The 19644-nt window shown below is 37.6% G+C and overlaps 1 protein-coding gene across 3 annotated transcripts in view; it reads left to right on the plus strand.

Annotated features, from left to right (window-relative positions):
* The window catches only part of Ecr (ecdysone receptor), a 150852-nt gene that overhangs the window by 113835 nt on the left and 17373 nt on the right, over positions 1–19644 (plus strand). The window contains exon 1 of one of the 3 annotated variants that reach the window (XM_033340774.2): positions 6064–8055. The exons of the other annotated variants lie outside the window; for them this stretch is intronic. Coding sequence (XP_033196665.1) covers positions 7740–8055 — 316 coding nt within the window. The 5' untranslated portion in view covers positions 6064–7739. Of the gene's footprint in view, positions 1–6063; positions 8056–19644 lie in introns of those variants that run through there. 3 annotated transcript variants of the gene reach the window in all.

Below are 19644 nucleotides of genomic sequence, written 5' to 3' on the forward strand. Positions count from 1 at the left end.
TTTGAGGTGTTACACTCAGACTCGATGGCAGATTTTTATTGGAATGTTACTCATAACATTTCTTGACCAGCCATGTGGTTTATTTCTTATCTTCGAATTTGCTGATCTCAGCTTTTCACAGTAGCAGCAGGATATACATTTACTATCCTTTTCTAAATGCTACTGTGTTTAACGTTACTGGATTTATACTCAAGACTTATATTCAATTCGTTCAAGAAAAATATTTACGCTCACATCAGCTTGATCTTGATTTTGATCCATGACTCATTTCGATATACAATCTGTCATTTTGCAATAAAACCGTCTAAACATCGAAATATACCGTGTTCTATTGATTTAAAGGTTGCAGAGATCTTTGAAAACTGAAAATGTTGGGAGATCGCAATTTTGAAAAATTAGAATTAGAATATTGAGATTATACAAATTTAATTAAGGTCGCCAGTATTCAGCAATATTTTTAGTTCGTTTGTGTACTTTTTAGATTTATGGCTCTCTTTTCTGTAGATCGTAGATACGTACAGTGATTAGATAAAAGATATAAAGATTTTTATTAACAGTAAATATAGATTATTCGAAATTTTAAGTATTACCTTAGTATCGATAACTTTTATGTACTTAGATCGTGTTTCGTTGTTTATAACCGTTATAAAGATTTGCTTAAGAATACCTTTGCAGCAACAGTATTTATGTTTGTTTCTATGTAATTTTTTAATCTGATTTTCCAAGACTTCTCCTGAAACTAAATTCAGTGAAAAATAGAAGAGAACGTACGAGAAGAATTGAAGTAAAAATTATCTTTATTAAAAAACTTACAGAAATTTCCATAGCTTGTACATCATAGTAATATTATTATTCTTTGGTATAACGTTACTGAGGTTAGATGCAAAAAATATTTTGGTTAGAAGATTAAGATAATTCGATATCCACATAACCTCGATATCATCATCGAAGAAACGTATAATAATAATTTACTTACTAAAATCCTGATCGTGGAAAGGGATTTGTTTTGCAACTGTTATTCCTATTTGCTTCCGATACACATATGTTCACGTACTTCTTTTATCAGGCTATTTAACTATTAACCTAGCTGTTGCCTAGTTATTTAATTACACTTATTTGACTCTCAACGAAACATATATTCCATACAGTATCTCAGCTACGATGTAACAATGCCATGCACCAAAGGAATTTTCCCAAGAATTCCCTAGAGCTGAATTCCCTAGAGCGAAAATAACCAACGTCCATTCGATCGAATTACTTTCAACGGTAACAGCCTGCCCGTGAATTCAGCGCGGTTTACCATCAGGAAGAAAGCTTTGATTTGGTCTCGGACAATTTACTAAGAGCAGAGCAATTTTAAGAGGTCCAGAAAATGGCGGTAGCGCAAATAAAACTGGCGGCCAGTTGCTTGCAGGTTGAAACGCAGTGAAATCGTTGAACATTGAACATTTCACAGTGGCGGAGCCATATCGACCTTGGATCGCCTGTTATTAAAGCGCTATCGCGGTGCAACGTTAATGCGTTCGACTTCTCTGAATGAATTCCTAGCATCTCGCATGATTCTTTTTACGGCTACCGCCATTAGTCACGCATCGCGTACTACCTATAATAGGTATTCGCTTCTCGACTTCTTCCGTTCTTCTAATAGTGGACTACAAATACCCTGTATATTCGTCTCACCGATTTAGCCGACTGGCTGCGTTTCGTGTGATAGATTGCATTTTAATAGCTCTGTCAGTATATCAATTTTTCTGAATAATATAACGTCTTCGCGTTGCCAATTGTTGCATCTACGTATACCGGGTCATCAAAGTATTTGACGAATTTCTCTGTCTATATTGTATGTGTATTAATTCTTTTAAAGATAACGTAAATAGTCGTTGTGTTAACGATTATTACGCCAATGTATATAGATACACTGGTTGAAGAAAGTATTCGAATATTTCGCACGGAAAATTTGAATTTCATATTGTGTGTGTTGAAGAGTATTTTGTTAAATATTATGAAAATTTACTAATAACCGTATAATATGTAATAAATAACGTAAGTCTTTGTACGTGGCATGGTCGTTTAATTATGTATAATATTACATATTTTACACGATGGAATTAATAATACTCTTTATCGCGTGAAGTATAGAATACTAAATGGAATTAAGCATTCTAACCTGAAATGTTATCATCATCTGTATGTAATAAATCAATATTAATTAACAATTAATATTAATTCTTTGCTAGTAACATTGCTGCATTTCCATGTCGACAATATAGAGTTCTATATTTAGTCATACATGATTTTCACGAAATTTAAATAGTAAAAAATTGTAAAAAATTGTAAATCTTCTGTGTATCACCAAAACCATTACACTGGAATGAAAATACATAGCGATTCATCTTTGTCGGAATCTCGGTTTCTCCACAAAAGCGATATTTCTTTTGAACTCATGGCCGTTAAATTCCGACCTTTTTTGAAACTACAATTTTTAGAAATAGAAATCCTGACCAGACATAATAGCTTACACAGCTGACCCAGGATGTTTCCAGGAGTCTGTCGGTTTCGTTTAGAAATTCAGCCACACTTTTAGGTTCAGCCTACGCCGAGGGTTGTCCTCATTTCTCTCTGGCCATGACCCACCCCTATGGCCCTGGCTGGATGAAGCGAGACCCACACGCGCCCAGCCGTCGAATCCTTCGTCCACCCTGTGGAAACTGCTACAGTGGTTCGCAAACTCCTTGCAAGCTTTCTATATCGATTGTTATATAACATGTTCATTAATAATTGCTTAAAAAATTTTTAATGAATATACAGTGTGACTGGAAATTTGTCTTAATATATAATTGAAAGAATAATTATCGGGTTGCATTTATGCATTCATGGAAATTCATATTTTTATGAATGCAAATAAAAAAATTGGGAATTAAATATAGATTTGTTTTAAATATTATAACTAATATGTTACTGAGGATTTTATTTTCGTTATTATCTTTCACATGTTTCAATATTACGCGTATTTCGTTCACTCTTGTATATTGAATTTCCTATAAATGCATAAATGCATAAAATCTAGTAATTACCCTATATATCCGTGGTAACGCGGATGGATATAAAATCAATTTCCACAAAATATAAAATGTATGATACATGAATTATTATAATAATATAAAAACCGTAATATTATTAATTTAACATAACAAGAACTGCACATACATATAGAGATCGAATTACAAACATTCAGGTGGAAAAATTCGATCTTCGAAAAAAAGATAATTCCATCCGTACAAAATTATACTATACGATACAATACTCAGCGCTCCTAAGATTTACAGAATTCGTTGGAAAAAGTAGAAAATTGGCAGGACAACGATTGAATCGGACAAGATAGGCTGGTAATTTCCATTGAAGCACGGCCTGAAAATTTGTGAATTAATGAAAAACGGGGCTGTAGCTTCATTGAAAAACGGGTCACGGACCACAGGTTGCGCATCACTGATCCGCGACATTCACCGTGTTTCCCGGCGAGATCCTACGTATACCTGTGTGCCCGCGTTTGTACGCGTGTGTTTTAGGTGTGTAGGTGTACGAGCGCATGCGTCCGTGTGTATTTATTCAGGGTGTAACAGGTGGATGACGTCACGAATAGGGTGGTAACCCCCTAACATCAAGTTAGTAAAAGGGTGCCTCCCTCCACCGAACCCTCATTCTGCAACTTGGGACTTGGTTCCTATATACATAGAGTATATACATACTAGGCAGGCATAAGGCAAGTTTAGTATACACGCGTTCTTCGCGCTCTTATGGCAGTTTTCCCGTGACTTACGGGTTTCTCAATTTCCTATTTAGGTCCCCTCCCCCCACCCTACTTTAATAAAACTAATTTAGATTTTGCCTTCTTCACGGAGAGAAAAGAACATTAAATAAATGACGCGTAGATTCGTTCTAGTTTGTTTTCGGTGGCAACAATGGAAAATGCGATGCTGTGTTGCATCGAAGAGTAAATCAGAATCTTCCTAGAAATCGATTCTTTGCTTAACCCTGGAGTTAAGCTGGTTTTCTCAAATAATCAATTTCATCGAGTGCCCATTACTGCCGACGTCTACTTTGAGCTCATCAAAAGCAAATCATCAAGTCTCGTCCGGCTGATCTTGAAAAGCTGCTTCACAAGCAAAGAAAAAATATCAATATTAAATTTTACAGTAGTTTACTTTTGGTCTATCCGTGATTTAAAAAATATCTTAAATTGGAGGAAAAATATGGAAGGGTTATTAAGTTAAGGGATATAATTATTGCGGAAGTTATAGGGCAAAGTTTTTATTTAAATTTTATTTAAATACAGTTAATTCGATCGATTAGTCTTCGTCAACGGTGTGTTCAGTTGGGTTCCAAGAACGCACATCAAATTTATCAAGAGGATCTCTTGTCTCGTTGGAGACTATCGATTTTCATTCAACGAGATATCTTCTCGATTATTCTGTTTTCCTGGATTGTCGTGTAGGAGAGGCACAGTATGCATTTTACAGGCTCTTTTTCTATCGTTTCTTGTTACAAGACACGGCCAAGTTCGTGATATTCATGAAAATAACAAAAAGACACAGGTGAAAGGTCAAGTCGATGACTAAGAATCTCCAAGAAAACGAAACTTTTCTATTTTTGCGCAAAACAGGTTAGGGAATAATTTTAGAAGTTAAAAATATTCAGAATTTTTTTATAAAAGAATTCTGAAATAGCGGAATAGTAACATATAATTGGAAATTGCAATTTCTCACGCTGAGAAATATCATTTTCAACGAAATCCAAGATTTGTTAATTGAAACGCATTGGAAAGATACAAGGTTCCGCACATTGAAGTTCCAACTACGGAAGAATCTATTTTCTCGAATGTAAAGGCCGAGATTTGCATCAAGGGGACTTTGTGGGCGTATGCTTTTCAGAAAATCTTCGGTTATAACGGCTTGTATTCTGCTTAACAGAGCAAGCTGTCAGCCAAGTCCTGAAAAACGTTTACTCATAAAAAGTGAATAATAAATATTCGAGAAAATTCCGAATTAATTACGTCTCCACGAAACTGAGCAACGGATTGCAGTTGAGTTAGTATGCTGTTCTCGAGGGGGACATTAAAAACTCGTTAAGACGTTAGATTTATTTGATACGTTCTCAAGAAAACTACAGTACCTTTTGTCTTTTCTCTCAACTACTTCAACTTCAAAAAAGTAAAAAAGATGCTGGAAATGTGTAGTAATCAATACAGAAAAATCGCGCATAATTGTGATAGCCTCAAAATTATATCATAAAGAATCAGATTACACAGATTCTGTATGACGTAAATCTCAAAGGAATGAAATAGAAGCACGTAGGAAAGATAGCGATCTCAAAATTGTAAAAGAAACTGAAATTTTTGATTTGATTACAGTCCCTATATTATATCATATTTTGGAATCATATTTTACAAGATATACTGATAAGGAATTATCGTTGTAAATACTAGGTAGTTCTAGTAATTATTTTATAACTGAAAAGTGCATAATTCTACGTAAAAAAAAAAGAAAGTCGGAAATGTACGATAGATTTCTCTCATTTAATGCTCTATTTTCAAAAAAACAGTAGTTGAAAATATTTAGCGCACACCTATTCTAAATGTTCGATCTCAATTTTCCCACAAATGATGCGCCAGACAAAAAACCCTTATACTATCCTTCCAATTTCCTATTCCACCTAGAATTACCTCCTCCTCCTTTATACAACACCCCGTATACTGACCTCAAAAGTGCATATACTTATCACAAGATATTGTGATACTATGTCGTAAAGGATTCCCTAAAAAAAGTAACACTGACGCAGAATCTACCGTACACACGTTGGTAGGGGGAAAAAATGAAAACGGCGTAGGTGGAAAACATATCGAGGCTGTAGCGCAGAAAACACCGCGTTTGCGCGGCACAGGTATGGGGCACCCTACGGTGCAGGGTACGCGCGACAGTGAAAGTAGCGAGAAGTCGTGCGCTGATTGGTCGATAGTCGGCCGAGGTACGTCGGAGCCTGGCGGGCACCCTCGTGCCTGCACGGCCAGCCCGTACGACTTCAGTCAGTGTCGGACCGTAGACGCAGTAACATCGTTGAATGTCGTATAGGCGCGTGCGTAACACGCAGCCCGTATTCACACGTATTCGTCTCACACACGAAGAAGGGGAATAGAGAAGAATAATAAAGAGGAACACGTAACATTCTTGTGCACTGCGTGTATACCTGTTATTAGTGTGCATTCGTTGGTCGTATTACTTATACGTACTTAAAAGAGCTACCGGTACGTATTGAAATTCGTGTGTACGCGTGTGTGTATGCCCTGAGTGTGACGTAACGTAACACCACCGTCGTGTTTTGTTGTGCGTCGCGCGGCTCCCGCACGTTTGTCGGCTATGCACACGTGTGCAGGAATGACGATAGTTGCGCGGCATGGAGGGCTCGATTGAAGTCCGGAAGGCGTTGCAATTCTTTTCATCTGTTCCGCAGTGATCGCTTACGCATCGGTCGAAATACACATACGCGATATTATATATATAAAGCGTGTAATTCGAGCATTGGTGGTGTACGTGCCGAAGAGAAAACGAGAAAGTAGAAAGAGAAAAGGACACCGCGTGAAACTCGGTCGTCCGATAAGAGCGAGCGAGACGATCATCGACTCGAAGACAAGACGAAGGAAAACGAGAAGAAAGAGGGAGAAAGAGTGGCCGCCGCATATCAGCGTGACAGAAAAGTGGAGCGAACAAGAAAGAGACTCGCTCGAACGAACGTATACACGTTCTTCTGGTGACCTCGATACACACGTATATACTCATCTGGCTGTCGGTTCCTCGTCGATCGTGCGCGCAGCCTCAGACAACGAGAATTTCGCCAGTGAAAATCATGCATTTCTACCACGGCTACTCGGCTGGTTGACGTTCCAGAAGCAAACGCGGCGTGCCTGCAACATACAGAGAGAGAGAGATAGACGTCGGCTCGCCCGCTGGCTGGCTGGCTGTGCGTCCTCTCTTTCTCTCTCTCTCTCTCCCTCCCTCCGTCCCCACTTTCCCCCCTCCACCGCCCGCGCCTGCTGCGTTCCCTTTTGCGCGATCGTGACCCCGTTTCTTCGATGACCGACACTCCGTGGCTGCTTGGCCGCCATTAGAGGAGTCGAGAGCAGGGGAGAGAGAAAGAGAAACGAGAGCAACCGAGGCGAAACGAAGACGATCGTACGTCTCCCGTCACGAGCTCCCCCGTCTACGTTCTTCACAGACACACACCGTACGTCGTGCATACTACGTGTATGTGTATACGTGCAGAGCGCTCTGTTGCGAAGAGGAAGAGGGGCACGAGGAAAAGCAGCGCGGCCAAGCGAGACAGACGATGCGTGAGAGCTCGGGGACCATGGACTCTTGACAGTGAATCGATTCGCTCGCGCTGCCCTGACCTCGTATTCCTTGCCGCAATTTCGGTCGCTGAACGAATTATCGAGGTCAACGACTAGCGTAGTAGCCTCGTACCTCGTGTAAACAAAAGTGTACCCGCGCGCCTTCGTTCGAAAGAAAAATCGGATCGACGAATAGGAAGAGACTGGTGGACACGTGTGTACAAGCGCGTAGGTGCGCGTGAGAAGGTGCATCGCGGTGGCCGAGATTTTTTCTCCAGCGGAAGTGACGGGGAAAATTGAGACGGTGGAGCCGAAGGAACAGCAAACGGTGGTCCAGAAGGCGGAGCAGGCTGGCGATATGCTGCAGGCGGTGCCCCGTGTGCCTGTCGCCGGTGTCAAGCGACGATGGGGCAACAGGCACACCGGAAGTCTGCAGGAGTCGAGCCCGGAAGTGTCAAGCAGCGGCGTACTCTCGCCACCGCCGAATTTTCAACCATCCACGCCTGAAAGTGCAGCTGTCAAGAACGAAGAGCTTCAGTTGTGGGATCTCGACCTTCATCGGGGGCTCCAGACGAACGGAGATCATTATCGGACCACCATCACCGCCACAACGACTACTACAGTGCTGCCAACGGTCACCGATCCTGCGTCGCCGTTCACCACCCCCGTCGAAGGTTTGTGCTCGACACTTTTCGTATCTGTCGCGTTGCGTAAGCGCACGAGTGCTACTTGTACCGTTTACCGCGTGCCAGGACTGTTCCAGGTGGCGCTACGAAAGTTTCTTTTTTTAAGAGGGAGAGTAACATGTGTGTACATGGTTTTTGTTTTGAATTTTAACCTATTACTTGAGAAAGTCTGTCAGATAGTTCGTTTCTTAAATATAATTTCTTTTATTTATAATGTAACTCTATGTTTGATAATAATCTTATTTTATTTTAATAATCGTTATTTTTGGAGTAAAATAGATATATGACTCGCTAGATGATTCATTTCTTAGATACGATAGTTTATTTATGATTGCTGTATACATATTTTAAGTAGTTGTTTGCAATAACGTATATTTTTACTCTAAAATAGAGATACGTTATAGTTCTATACAAGTTTCTAGGCCTCTCTAGTGATTTTTCGTGATTTCTAATGATTTTACACTTGTAAATATTATTTTAGTTTCGTGAGTTTGTAAAAGTTACAGATATGTATGGTCATATTTCAGTTGCACGCTATCAAAAGAAAAATTTAAAAAGCAAGAGAGCGTGTTTTCTACAGAGAGTCCGGGAAATCTGACGAATATACATGGAAACGGTTTTTCTATATAACGAACTTTTAATTGACTAAAAAAAAAAGAAAGAAACTGGTATGGGGAGTTACTTTGTTTGCCGGATCCACAGAAAAATTAATTTACTCGACTTGTAGCTGACAAATTGCTAATTAGTTGAAATTATTCCTCTGTACAAAGTCGACCAGAAAAGAAAGAGAAGAGAGAAGTTGGAAAATCTTCGTCAAAAGCCTTGACTTTTTCTGATTAACCATTAAGGACCAAATGATGTATTATAATGTTATAAATACCTCGATTTTTTCAAATTTCGTAGTGATGCAAGAAATATCAATCGAATCCTTGGAATTCTTTTCATAGCCAGAATGTTTAAAAAACGGAATTCGATAATGTAAATTGATCGAAAAATATTGTAAACGAGATGTTGGTCTTTAATGGGTTGGAAGATGTTCCAATTAATAGGTTAAGGTACAATATTACGTAAATATAATGTGGAATATTAAAGAAGACAAAAGGTTGTCCGAAAGACGTAAAATAGAGCCAAGACAAAAGAGTTTCGAAAGATCGAAAGTCGAGTGGGTTGAAGGTTTCGTGAGCCATTAAACGGCCTTAGAGGTGATCGACCTACACACGTCAGTCGATTTCGTTAGAAAGCGACTGTACCTTTTTTTTCGAAATACCAAGCATACCTAGTTTCACCTAATTTTTTTCTCTACGAAATCAGGTCGAGGCCGATTGTGCCGGACCAAAAACGAGTATCGACGACCTCATAGGACCCGGTAATGGCGTTCGTCATCGATTGCGCCATCTTGCACCATAGCTGGAGTCAATTGCGCAATTTCGCCATTTTTCACGCGTCTCTCTTTTCTTTCGTTCCTCTCGTTGATAGATTTTTATTTTTCGCTATTGCCGCTGAGTTTTTAATCTCCCGACTCGGTCGTTTTATCGTTTTTTCCTGTTTTGCCACGTTATCAACGCTCTCGGACTTGTTGCAACCGGTGGCCTCGATGGCAATCTCCTGGGACTCTCTGTATCCGCTCTTTTCCCAACGATGCATTTTTTTTTTAGTTTCCAGATGATTTTTCGATTGCTTTCGTAGTTTCGTTTGATTTAATTGGATGAATTTTTCGAAAGCGTAATTTAATAGATTTGAGCGAGATCAGAAGATTTTTTAATAATTAAATAAATGAAATATTTGGTACCTTCGTAATTTTTGTATTGGTTTTGCAGTTTCATTTGGTTTAATTCTAAGAACATCCCGGGTGGGTGGTTTAATGGATTTTGATGAGGTTCATTGTAATTAATTGTTTGTTATTTTTAAATGCTAAATATTTAATATTATTGTTAGTTAAAATTCTAAAATTACAAATGAATTTTCTTTGAATAGAACTCTATATTTTTTATTTAAATAAAATTTTGGATATTCAACATTGTATCTTTTTACTTGGAAAAAGATTTCTTCAGACAGAACTCTGTACTTTTTACTCGGACGAAATTTCTTGGCATGGAACCCTGTATCTCTTAGTTGAAAATACATTTCCTCGAACGGAACTCTATATTTTTTTTTAGTTGAAAAAAATTTCTTTGAACGACACTCAGCATCTTTTATTTATTACTTCATGGACATGTAGTGTATAGAATATAATACTTATATTATATGCCCTTTAAACAACTTTTATACACACAAAAATCCATTTAATACTATTAATCATTGCTACAATAACAGTGTTAACAAACATAACACTGTCTCTCGATAATTGAAGGGTATTCCACAGAGAATGGTCGATCCTTGAACGAGGGAACATGCCATGGTGAAGGTTCTCCTGTTCGCTTGGTGCACACGTGAAATCAGATTCACACGAAACGTGCAATTACCAAGTTATTCCCGGGTTGTTTAACTGTCGACCTTCGTGACCCCGTTATTTAATTACCGCAGATCACTGCATTCGAAGCATAATATGCACGATGACTTGTGTATTATTCGAAACTTCACCTTCATTGCGTGATCTCAGTCGTAAAGTTCGTAATATCTCTGTTTTTATACTAATCAAACATCCTGCCATTAAAAGGTTCTGGCCAAATTAACTTCATTGTGGATAATTTTAGGGTTAACTGTGGGGAATTTTCTCTTTCAGGGTTACCAGGGTTACCAGGGTTACCACATATAGCAATATGTATCTCAAATCTGAATTTCCATTCTTCGTATATTTTTATGTCGAAATTCATTTATAAAAGAACTTATTAATATTAAAATTATTATATGCTATTGGAAACTGATTAATATAACGAATATTAGAATTTATTACTATTGAAGCTTAGAGCTATATAGAGGCAATTATACTACAAGTTCATATTTTTAATGGCATTGAAAATATGAAGAATTTTTTTCAAAGAAACTAGAATTTCTAATATTTTTGAAGAAATATTAGAAATAGACGTAGAACACTATTTTGTGGAAAATAGTAACGAAATAACTTGCACCAAAATAATTCTCAAACAACAGTATGTCGAAGAGTACTAATTTATTTGTCACGAGCAGTAAAAGTTTATAAATAAACGATGATCCTTCAACGATGAAAAATCTTTGTGACGAAAGTTCGATCACTTTCTTGAAAGAACGGGGGTGGAAACTTTGTCCTCCCTCTCTACGTTCCCCATCGTCGCTCACACGGCCGCGTTATTTTCATCCTTGCACTCTCTCCACGAGTTTATTGCATCGTGTGACGTCTGTCCAACACAGGTATGTACATACAGCGGCTTTAAATAACACGATGCGTCACGTATATGTCGGTGCGATGTACGCGGTGAACCATTGTGTTTTCGTTTGCAGTCGCGATACCGATGACCCGGAAACTGGGTCACGGTCTTTCGGTTTTTTCCCTCCCCGCCAATGATTCACGGCTTCGTAGACAGGTCGTATTTTCTTATCTCGTGATATTTTTTCTTTTTTCTTTTTTTTTTTTTTTTTATTTTATATCGTACCACGCAGGAAAGTTTTATCAAACACTCTATACGCACACTGAATTTATACGGTGTTCTATTTCTGAAGGGTCTAGGGAATTTTTACTTTCAGGTGGTTGGTACACATTCGATATAGTCGAGTTTGTTAGCTCGTTTAAAGAGGTTTTTGATAGCAGGATGATGTTTGTTTATTTTGTAATATACTTGGAATACGGTAGGGAATATTTTCTTTTAACAGATGAATGTTTAAGAGAATTAATTTCGATATTTGATTCATAGCAAATTGATCTTTGGTAAATAGCCAGATAATTTTTATTATATAGCGTAAGAAAAAAAAAATGCACATGGAAAGTTATTAACATGCTCACAAATACTTCAGTAATTCTACAAAATATCCTAAAAATGAAAAATTCATTCACTTTTTACACTCTTGTATGTATATAACCTAACTTTTCTAATTTCCAAATATCCAATTTGAAAAATATTACTACACCATAATGCTTCAGTAGATCTATGAAATCTCCATCAAAAATCATAAAATGGATACCAAGATGGAGGCCACTCTGGTCAATCATTAACCTATATTCCACGATCTTGAGCGTATCGATCAGCAGAAGTGTCGAGGATCGTGCCCTGTCTCCTAACTTAATCGACGATAATCGAGACGGGTGATCCACCCTAGAGGACTCCTCTTCCTTCCCATCCTAGACGTTCTGTGAATGCAATCGAGTGCACGTGGTGGATCGTTCCTCGACGCTGTAATCGAGATACCAATGGTTAGAGGCTGAAGTGCACGTGGTCGTTCGTTCCTCTCGAATTGGGTCATCGAATTCCAGTCGAACGGATGAATACCGATCGCCACGCGGCACACAGGCCCACGAACGTACTAGATAGACGAGCATTCGTAAATATTCCGTTGTGACGGACACACCATACGGTTTCGGCGATTGGGCACCGTTAGACGCGTATACGTGTAGAAACTGGCCGGACGCGACCGAAAAGGAACTACACGAAACTCGTTCCTGATCGCCTCGTAAAATCTCACCATTGCCTCAACAGGAAACTCGATAGAGGAGGACGCAGGAATTTTTATTTCTTTACGTGTCTGATTTGTCATCTTTTAAGCCATGGGTTGTTCTACGCGATCGTTGGAAATTGGAAATTTTATTGTGAATTTTGGTTTCATTGTTTGCAGGTTAAGGCAGTTAGGTTATGTAGATGGAAAAGTGAATTTTGACATTTTTCCATCCCTGGGAAATTTGGCAGCCGGAATATTTGGAAATTGCAGAGTTTCGCTGGTTATTTATTTTAACTTCGTCGAGGAATCGGGCATTTTATTGGAAATTTTGATTTCATTTTTTAAAAGCCAAGGGAGTTAGGTTATGGATGGTTAGGTGGATTTTCAAGTTTTCGAAGTTTGAGTATTTTGGGAGTTGGAATATTTGGGAATTTGGTTTTCTCTTTTAATTAGAACTATCATAATGGTTTAGGCAAGCGCTTTTCAGAAAAATATTAGTCGTTTAAATATACCGGACGAAATTTCCCTTTTTCTCGTAGATCTCTAGTTATTTTTTTATATTTAATTTAATTTCAATTCAATTTTAATTTAAATTCAAAAAATTTTAATTCAATTTAAATTCAAATTCAAATTTTAATTCAATTTAAATTCAAATTCAAATTTTAATTCAATTTAAATTCAAATTCAAATTTTAATCCAAAATTTAAATTCAAAAAGGGGCGGGAAAAGGATAAAGAAGATGAGGAATCTGTTTCGTAATTTGCAAGCATTACACGTAATTCTTTGCAAGTAATTACGAATGTTCCCGAGAATCGCAAGTGCGACACGGAATGTGAAAGGACGATGCGGTCGCGAAATTTTTGCACGTTTGCACGCGGATTTCTGTCGGGGTCTCATTAATTTCTGAAGGTTTGCTCGTCTAGTTCGCACGTCTGCGACGCTCGAGGGGAATGAACCGTGACAATATCTCAGAAATATCGTTGGAACATTTCTTGGTAAACCTTGTTCGACTAACCTTAGACTTTTTATAAGATGTCAACGTGTATGGTTCGATAACTTTACAATAAAAAATTTTCTCGCTAGTATAATAAAAATTATTAGAGCAAGTAATCTAAAATTAATCATACTCAAATTTAAATAAAAAAATACATATTTAAACTTAACTCCTGTGTCTTTCGAATTCGATTGAATTATTATTATTTCCTGTAAATAAATTAATAAATGAGATCTTTTCAATTAAGTTTTGCGACGTTTCAATTCGAGGATTAGATATATATAAAGAAATATTTTTAATTATAAATGTCGTGTGTTTTATATTGAATTTCGAGTTGAAATCATCGCACATTTCATGTTCTTTTCATTAACTCTCCACTGCTACTACGGAGTCACAGGTCACGATGATAAATACCGTTTATGATCCTTATCACATGAAACCCAGACTACGAATTAAATCAGCTAACTTAAAACCATTATATGTCGACTATGAACCAACTTTATCACTAGAGGGTTACTTACTGCCCTGCATTCATATACTTCGATATAAAATGAGAATTAAATTTCCAACAATTTCCTTTTTCGCATAAATTTCGACTTAATTGTAAGTTAAATTTTGTTACGTGTTAATTATTAATATTTTCTTTTTGCATGTAAATTTCCTTTTAAATAAAAATTAGTTCTCCATGTAGGATAATATATTTTCCTTTTTTTCACGTGATTTATGCAACAATAGGTTATTTCCTTTCCTCGTTTTTAGAGAAACATCGTTCCTCGATCATTTTTTTTTCAGATGAAATCGCATAATAACCGGTATAGTAGTATCAATGGAGCATTTCAATGATGTTAATTACACGCAAATTGCACCCCACGAGGATACGTAATTACACAGACTCGTAATGCGACGTCGTTTCTCTTTTTCCACCGTGTAATTACTAGACGTCGTAAAGGAAATATTTAGATTTAATTTGCATCTTTCGTGTCGTTTCTGCCCGTTGGTGCAAATCGTTCGAAAGTGAGTCCCAAACTGAACGATTTCATCCGTAAGAATGGAGGGGAGAACACGTATACATTTACTTAATTTTATTAATTTATTGAACTCAGGTCAGTTAACTCGTCTACCTTGCGTTCGATATTTTCCACTTCACCATTTATACATATAGGGATACTGATTTATTCGTCTAGAAATATTGTGTTGGAACCTAAAAAAATCGACAAACTATAACCTTCAAATGATAATTGCAAATAATAAATAATTCCTTCCATTAAATTTGACACCTAGAAAAAGTACCGCAACTTAACCTCAAACCCATGATCCTCTAAAAAGAACTATGTACAAAGTCCCTATATTCATCGTTACCAAAATCAAAGCAAGTGAATATGAAATCTATTTGGCAGGGATCAGCATAATCTTTAACCCTCCCGAAGATCGTTTCAAGTGAGAAGTATTTCTCCATCGAATCACTAGGCCCGTTTTTTTCCACGTGTACCTTCCATTTCCTGTTTCACGGTGTATGAAGAGGTTAGGGTTGGGGAAAGGGCCAAATTGGTGGAAGGCGGCAGTAAGAGGGAAAGAGAAAGAGGCAGGAAGAGGTCAGTAGGTCACTCTCACTCGAGAAAGAGGAGACTCAATCGTGTGGAAGCAACGTCTAGCGGACGATAATCTGATGTATCAGGTTGTTCCTTATAAGGTGAGCCAGTTTGTTCTAAATCGAGATCTACCAAGCTTTACGGTTAGGTGTCCACGTGTAGATCTCGCTCGATTGATCGTTCAGGTCGAGCATGGCGCAATAGGTTAACTTGTGATTTGAATTTCTATAACTTTTCGTTACCCAAATTAGGGTTTAACTTTGTCCGTTAGACAGAATATATAACAGTGGGTTTGAAGTATTCTTAGTATTCACTGAACGAAACAAATTTCTATGAAGCTTCCATTTCTATATTTCTATTCTTAAAGTTATGAAATTGAACGCGATTGTGACGATTCGCTCGTGGGGAATTAAGTCGGTTCGTGTTTATTGTCTAGTCGGTAGTTTGATGAAGAGATTTTGTCTGGCGAATTTTTTAGGTTAGCAGAGTTTGAGGTTTTGAGTTTTGGGAATTTAGGAAATCTGTTAAGCTTCTTTAGATCAACTTGTCATACTTCTTCGACTTTTAAAATGATTTTCTCGTTAGGAATATCGATGCTTGTTATCGTTCAATTATACAGTCTAGCTAAGACTATGGTAATCAATTTGTTTTACGTTAGAAGCAATTGACACATCTGTAAGAGGAAAAAAACTACTTTAAAGTGCTTAAAATCTTCATTTAGCCAACCAGAGACACTGAAATCTTGATCGTCAGAGTCTTAATCCTAACCTGATCTTTAAAACATAAAGTAATCGCAAGCAGAATCGAGCCAAAAGCTACCTTTCATGTGCTCAAAATCTTCAGCCAACTCACTAAAGACGCCTCGCTAAAGTAAGAGGAATCTGGCTAAAACGAAGCTTAAAATGCTTCCAATCTTCGTTAAACCAACCAGAGACGCTAAAATCTTCATCGTCTGAAGTCGGATCCAGCATTTCCGCTCGCTGCACTCGCTTTAAAGCTGCAGCTCACACGACGGAAACGTTCTCTCGATAGTCGGGCGGTTGAATCCGTGGCAACTTTTCCTCGATGCGGGAAAACTACTTAGGATTAAGCGTCGAGCAACAAAACGACCGACCAGACAGGAGAAGTGGGTCGTCAGTGGTCATCAAGTGGTGTATCGTATGAGAGCGCGCTTTTCTTTGTGTTGGTGAGTTGTGCGTGGAATGGTAACGAGCCACGTACACGGGAAACGATATCAGAAACTCGTGGAGCACTGGTTCTCAACTTTGAACGAGCGCTCTACAAGTCTCTGCAGACCTTTGTACATGTTATAAAAAATATCAGGCAACAATTCTGCGCTTACAAATGACACTTGTATGTTTATTCATCTGTTCCGAGGAACAGTTTGCGTAGTGGCCTCCATTGTGTTGGATGGAACTTTGAATATCTCCGAAAGTATCGTCTGGGGAATTATACCGTTTCTTAAACGAGTCACTAATTGTCTTGAATTGACGAAATTGAATATTAATAAGGGTACGTTTTAGGCTGAATGTTGGCTACTTTTAGGCGACTATTAGGTGACTTAAATTATCATGTTACACAAACCAATCATTTATTGTCATTCATCGTTTTCGTTCTCGCGAATGGACAAATTTTAAACAAAGGATACCATGACAGGAAGTTTCTTAAGGATGCTATTTCTGTGGTGTACTATTAATTTTCAAGTCTATACGAACAATCTCGTTATTTTCACTATAAAATAAAATAATTGATACTCGTGACAACGATGTAGCCTCCCCCTCCCTGAAGCAACAAAGAAGAGATGTATGTAGTGGTTTAAAATCAACGGCTCCTAGGTGACTATAAAGGAGGATTATAGTCGTTAAAGGTTAGATTGATAGTTGGAAAGGGGATTTGATTAATCCGATACATCAAGTGGAACAGTAGACGAGTTGAGGTTAGGAGGAGAAAAATGACGTTAAAGATACTTGCAACAAAATGACGGTGAAAATAAGTTGGAATTGGCTGGCCATCAAGCAGATAGTAATTAGAGTAGCTAGGGTTAAAATATACCGGTCTATATTCAGAACGTTCTCGCTGCATCTCTCGAATACCATTCTGCGTCAATTGGATCTGTATATTGTTTCCTTCGGCAGACATTGTTTCAAACAGCAGACATGTGTTTTCTATGTATCTTTTTGCAATTGAAATTATTCTGTATGTCCAATTCGAACCATCACACATTTATACCAATTTAATTTATTTTCTACTTATTAATAATACAATAGTCAGCCGTTATAATTTTTTGGTTGCTGCCATATTTGAGATAATTATATCGTTCGACTTCCTTTTGCAAATTGGTGCCTCAAAGTTTACACTGAACCAAAATTAAAATCCCTAATTTTCTAGTTATTATTATTCGAATGTTGAAAAATGTATTTATATGCTTGTTTACCTGTAACATATACACAGAATAATTGATGCAAATTTTGTCATCTTTTACAGACCGATGTCTTAAAATTTTGTCTAAACCAGTATAGATTTTATTTGTTAATTATTCTACTAAGATATAAATGATCTTCTTTTTTAACTTGTTGAGTGATTGCTTCCTGTGCTCTTGTGTAGACATTAATGTCTATTTCCACTGCGATTAAAAACGCTCGATGTTAGTCATTGGTTCAAAAATATCGATAGGTGATTAGAGATCAAACGTTACGTTGGTTTTTGTTTCGTCGTAATGATCTCCGATTGGTGAGAACGAGCCGGCGAAAAAATTTCAGTTTCACCTGGAAATGAGTCACATTGGCACCAAACCAACTTACCAGATCCAGTTACTAATAGACATTTCGCAAGTGCAAGACGCGAGAGTGATTAATCGCACGTTCCTTGTCACATTTATTACTTTCACGGCTAACGACGTAGTACTACATGTCATGTAGTTTATTCAACTCGAGAATCGATGTCGTGTTACTATTCTGTTTGATTTGGGACATGATGACACTTGGTGGTCACATTTTGTCACTAGTACGAGTGGTGACAAATCGAACGGATCCAGACACATATTTAATCCAGATTACGGCCAGAAGCGCAAACTGTGAAAGTTTAGAAATGAAAAGAACATGGTAGAAAATGAAAATCAGATCCGCAGTGAACGGATGATGAATAATGTTATATAAGTTTGTAACTAGAAATTTCTAGGGATCCCTAGTCTTGTGTTCTAACTATTCTATCCGTATATCCGTACGATATATCGACAAAATCAAGGGACTTTTTAGCTTGAAAATTATTTGTTTCCAATTTAGCCCGGAATTGGTATCTTTGAGTCGTAATTGAACAGTTTGCATTAGTATAGTTAATCTTAGAGTTTCATAATTTGGTTTCATTTAGTGTTCCATATTATACATAACGCAAGAGATATTTTTATTGTAGTATAATGAGTTTTAATGAGCTTTCGAAACTTCAAAAATTGTTAGGTTAAGTAACGCAGTACCAAACCTAACCTAAAGTCTCTTCTGAATGCATTGCATGATCAGCATATACAACTGCACTTCAACAAGACTAGAAAAGTTTCTGATTGGATCTGAAACGAGTTTGAAAAAAGAGAGAATAAATGTCCTAGGAGATTTGAGGTTGGGAAACCCTGACGTGGTGGACGGTATGCGCGTTTTCTCTGCGCTGGCACGAAGATGGTATTCCCTCCGGTAAAAGTACCGTATCCGGTACGTCCGCGTGGCGACTTTCGCGTAACAGAGTGCCCACGATCCAACCTGTAAATCAGAATGGATCGTAAAGCCTGGCTAACAGTCTTGATTCAATAATTCTTCGATAGCGTATTGCAAAAGAACTAGCGTAACTCCATTATCCGCCATTTTGTCCTTGGCGAACGTGATAACAAAAATGAAGACGCGTGACTGACATGAAAACCTTCCAACCGTAAATTTTTCAAACTGACACTGATGGTTCGTAACATAGGACCATCTGGGCATAGTGTTACCGGTTTGTTGAGAATTTTTACATTTAATTTACATTTTCAGTCATGTCCAAGTCGTTTTATTCACGATGATCGTGCGACGTATCCAGAAGAGATTATAGGTTAGATTTTAATGTGACAGTTCTTCTTCCTTAAAAGCTCTTTAGTGGTAATTACTTAGTGATCTTTGTTACTGCAACTTTTTAGGGACTTCTCGATACCGACATAACCCTCGGTATGGAAAATTTCATTAATTTTTATTTCTATAAATTCTCAATTCACAGAAGAGATAGAATCTGATATCGGCATTTTTGGAAACGGAGGTTTGAAGTTTCTGACTCGCTATTAGGGAAATTTTTACAAAATTTATGAATTTTCATCGTTCGGTAGCTTCTCTAAAGATAATCTGGATGATATTTCTTGAAACGATATTATGTCATTCAGCCTTCCTCGAGTTTCTTGCCTGAGCCAGTGGAGAC

This window comes from Bombus vancouverensis, chromosome 16 (genome assembly GCF_051014615.1).
Source record: "Bombus vancouverensis nearcticus chromosome 16, iyBomVanc1_principal, whole genome shotgun sequence".
NCBI lineage: Eukaryota > Metazoa > Arthropoda > Insecta > Hymenoptera > Apidae > Bombus > Bombus vancouverensis.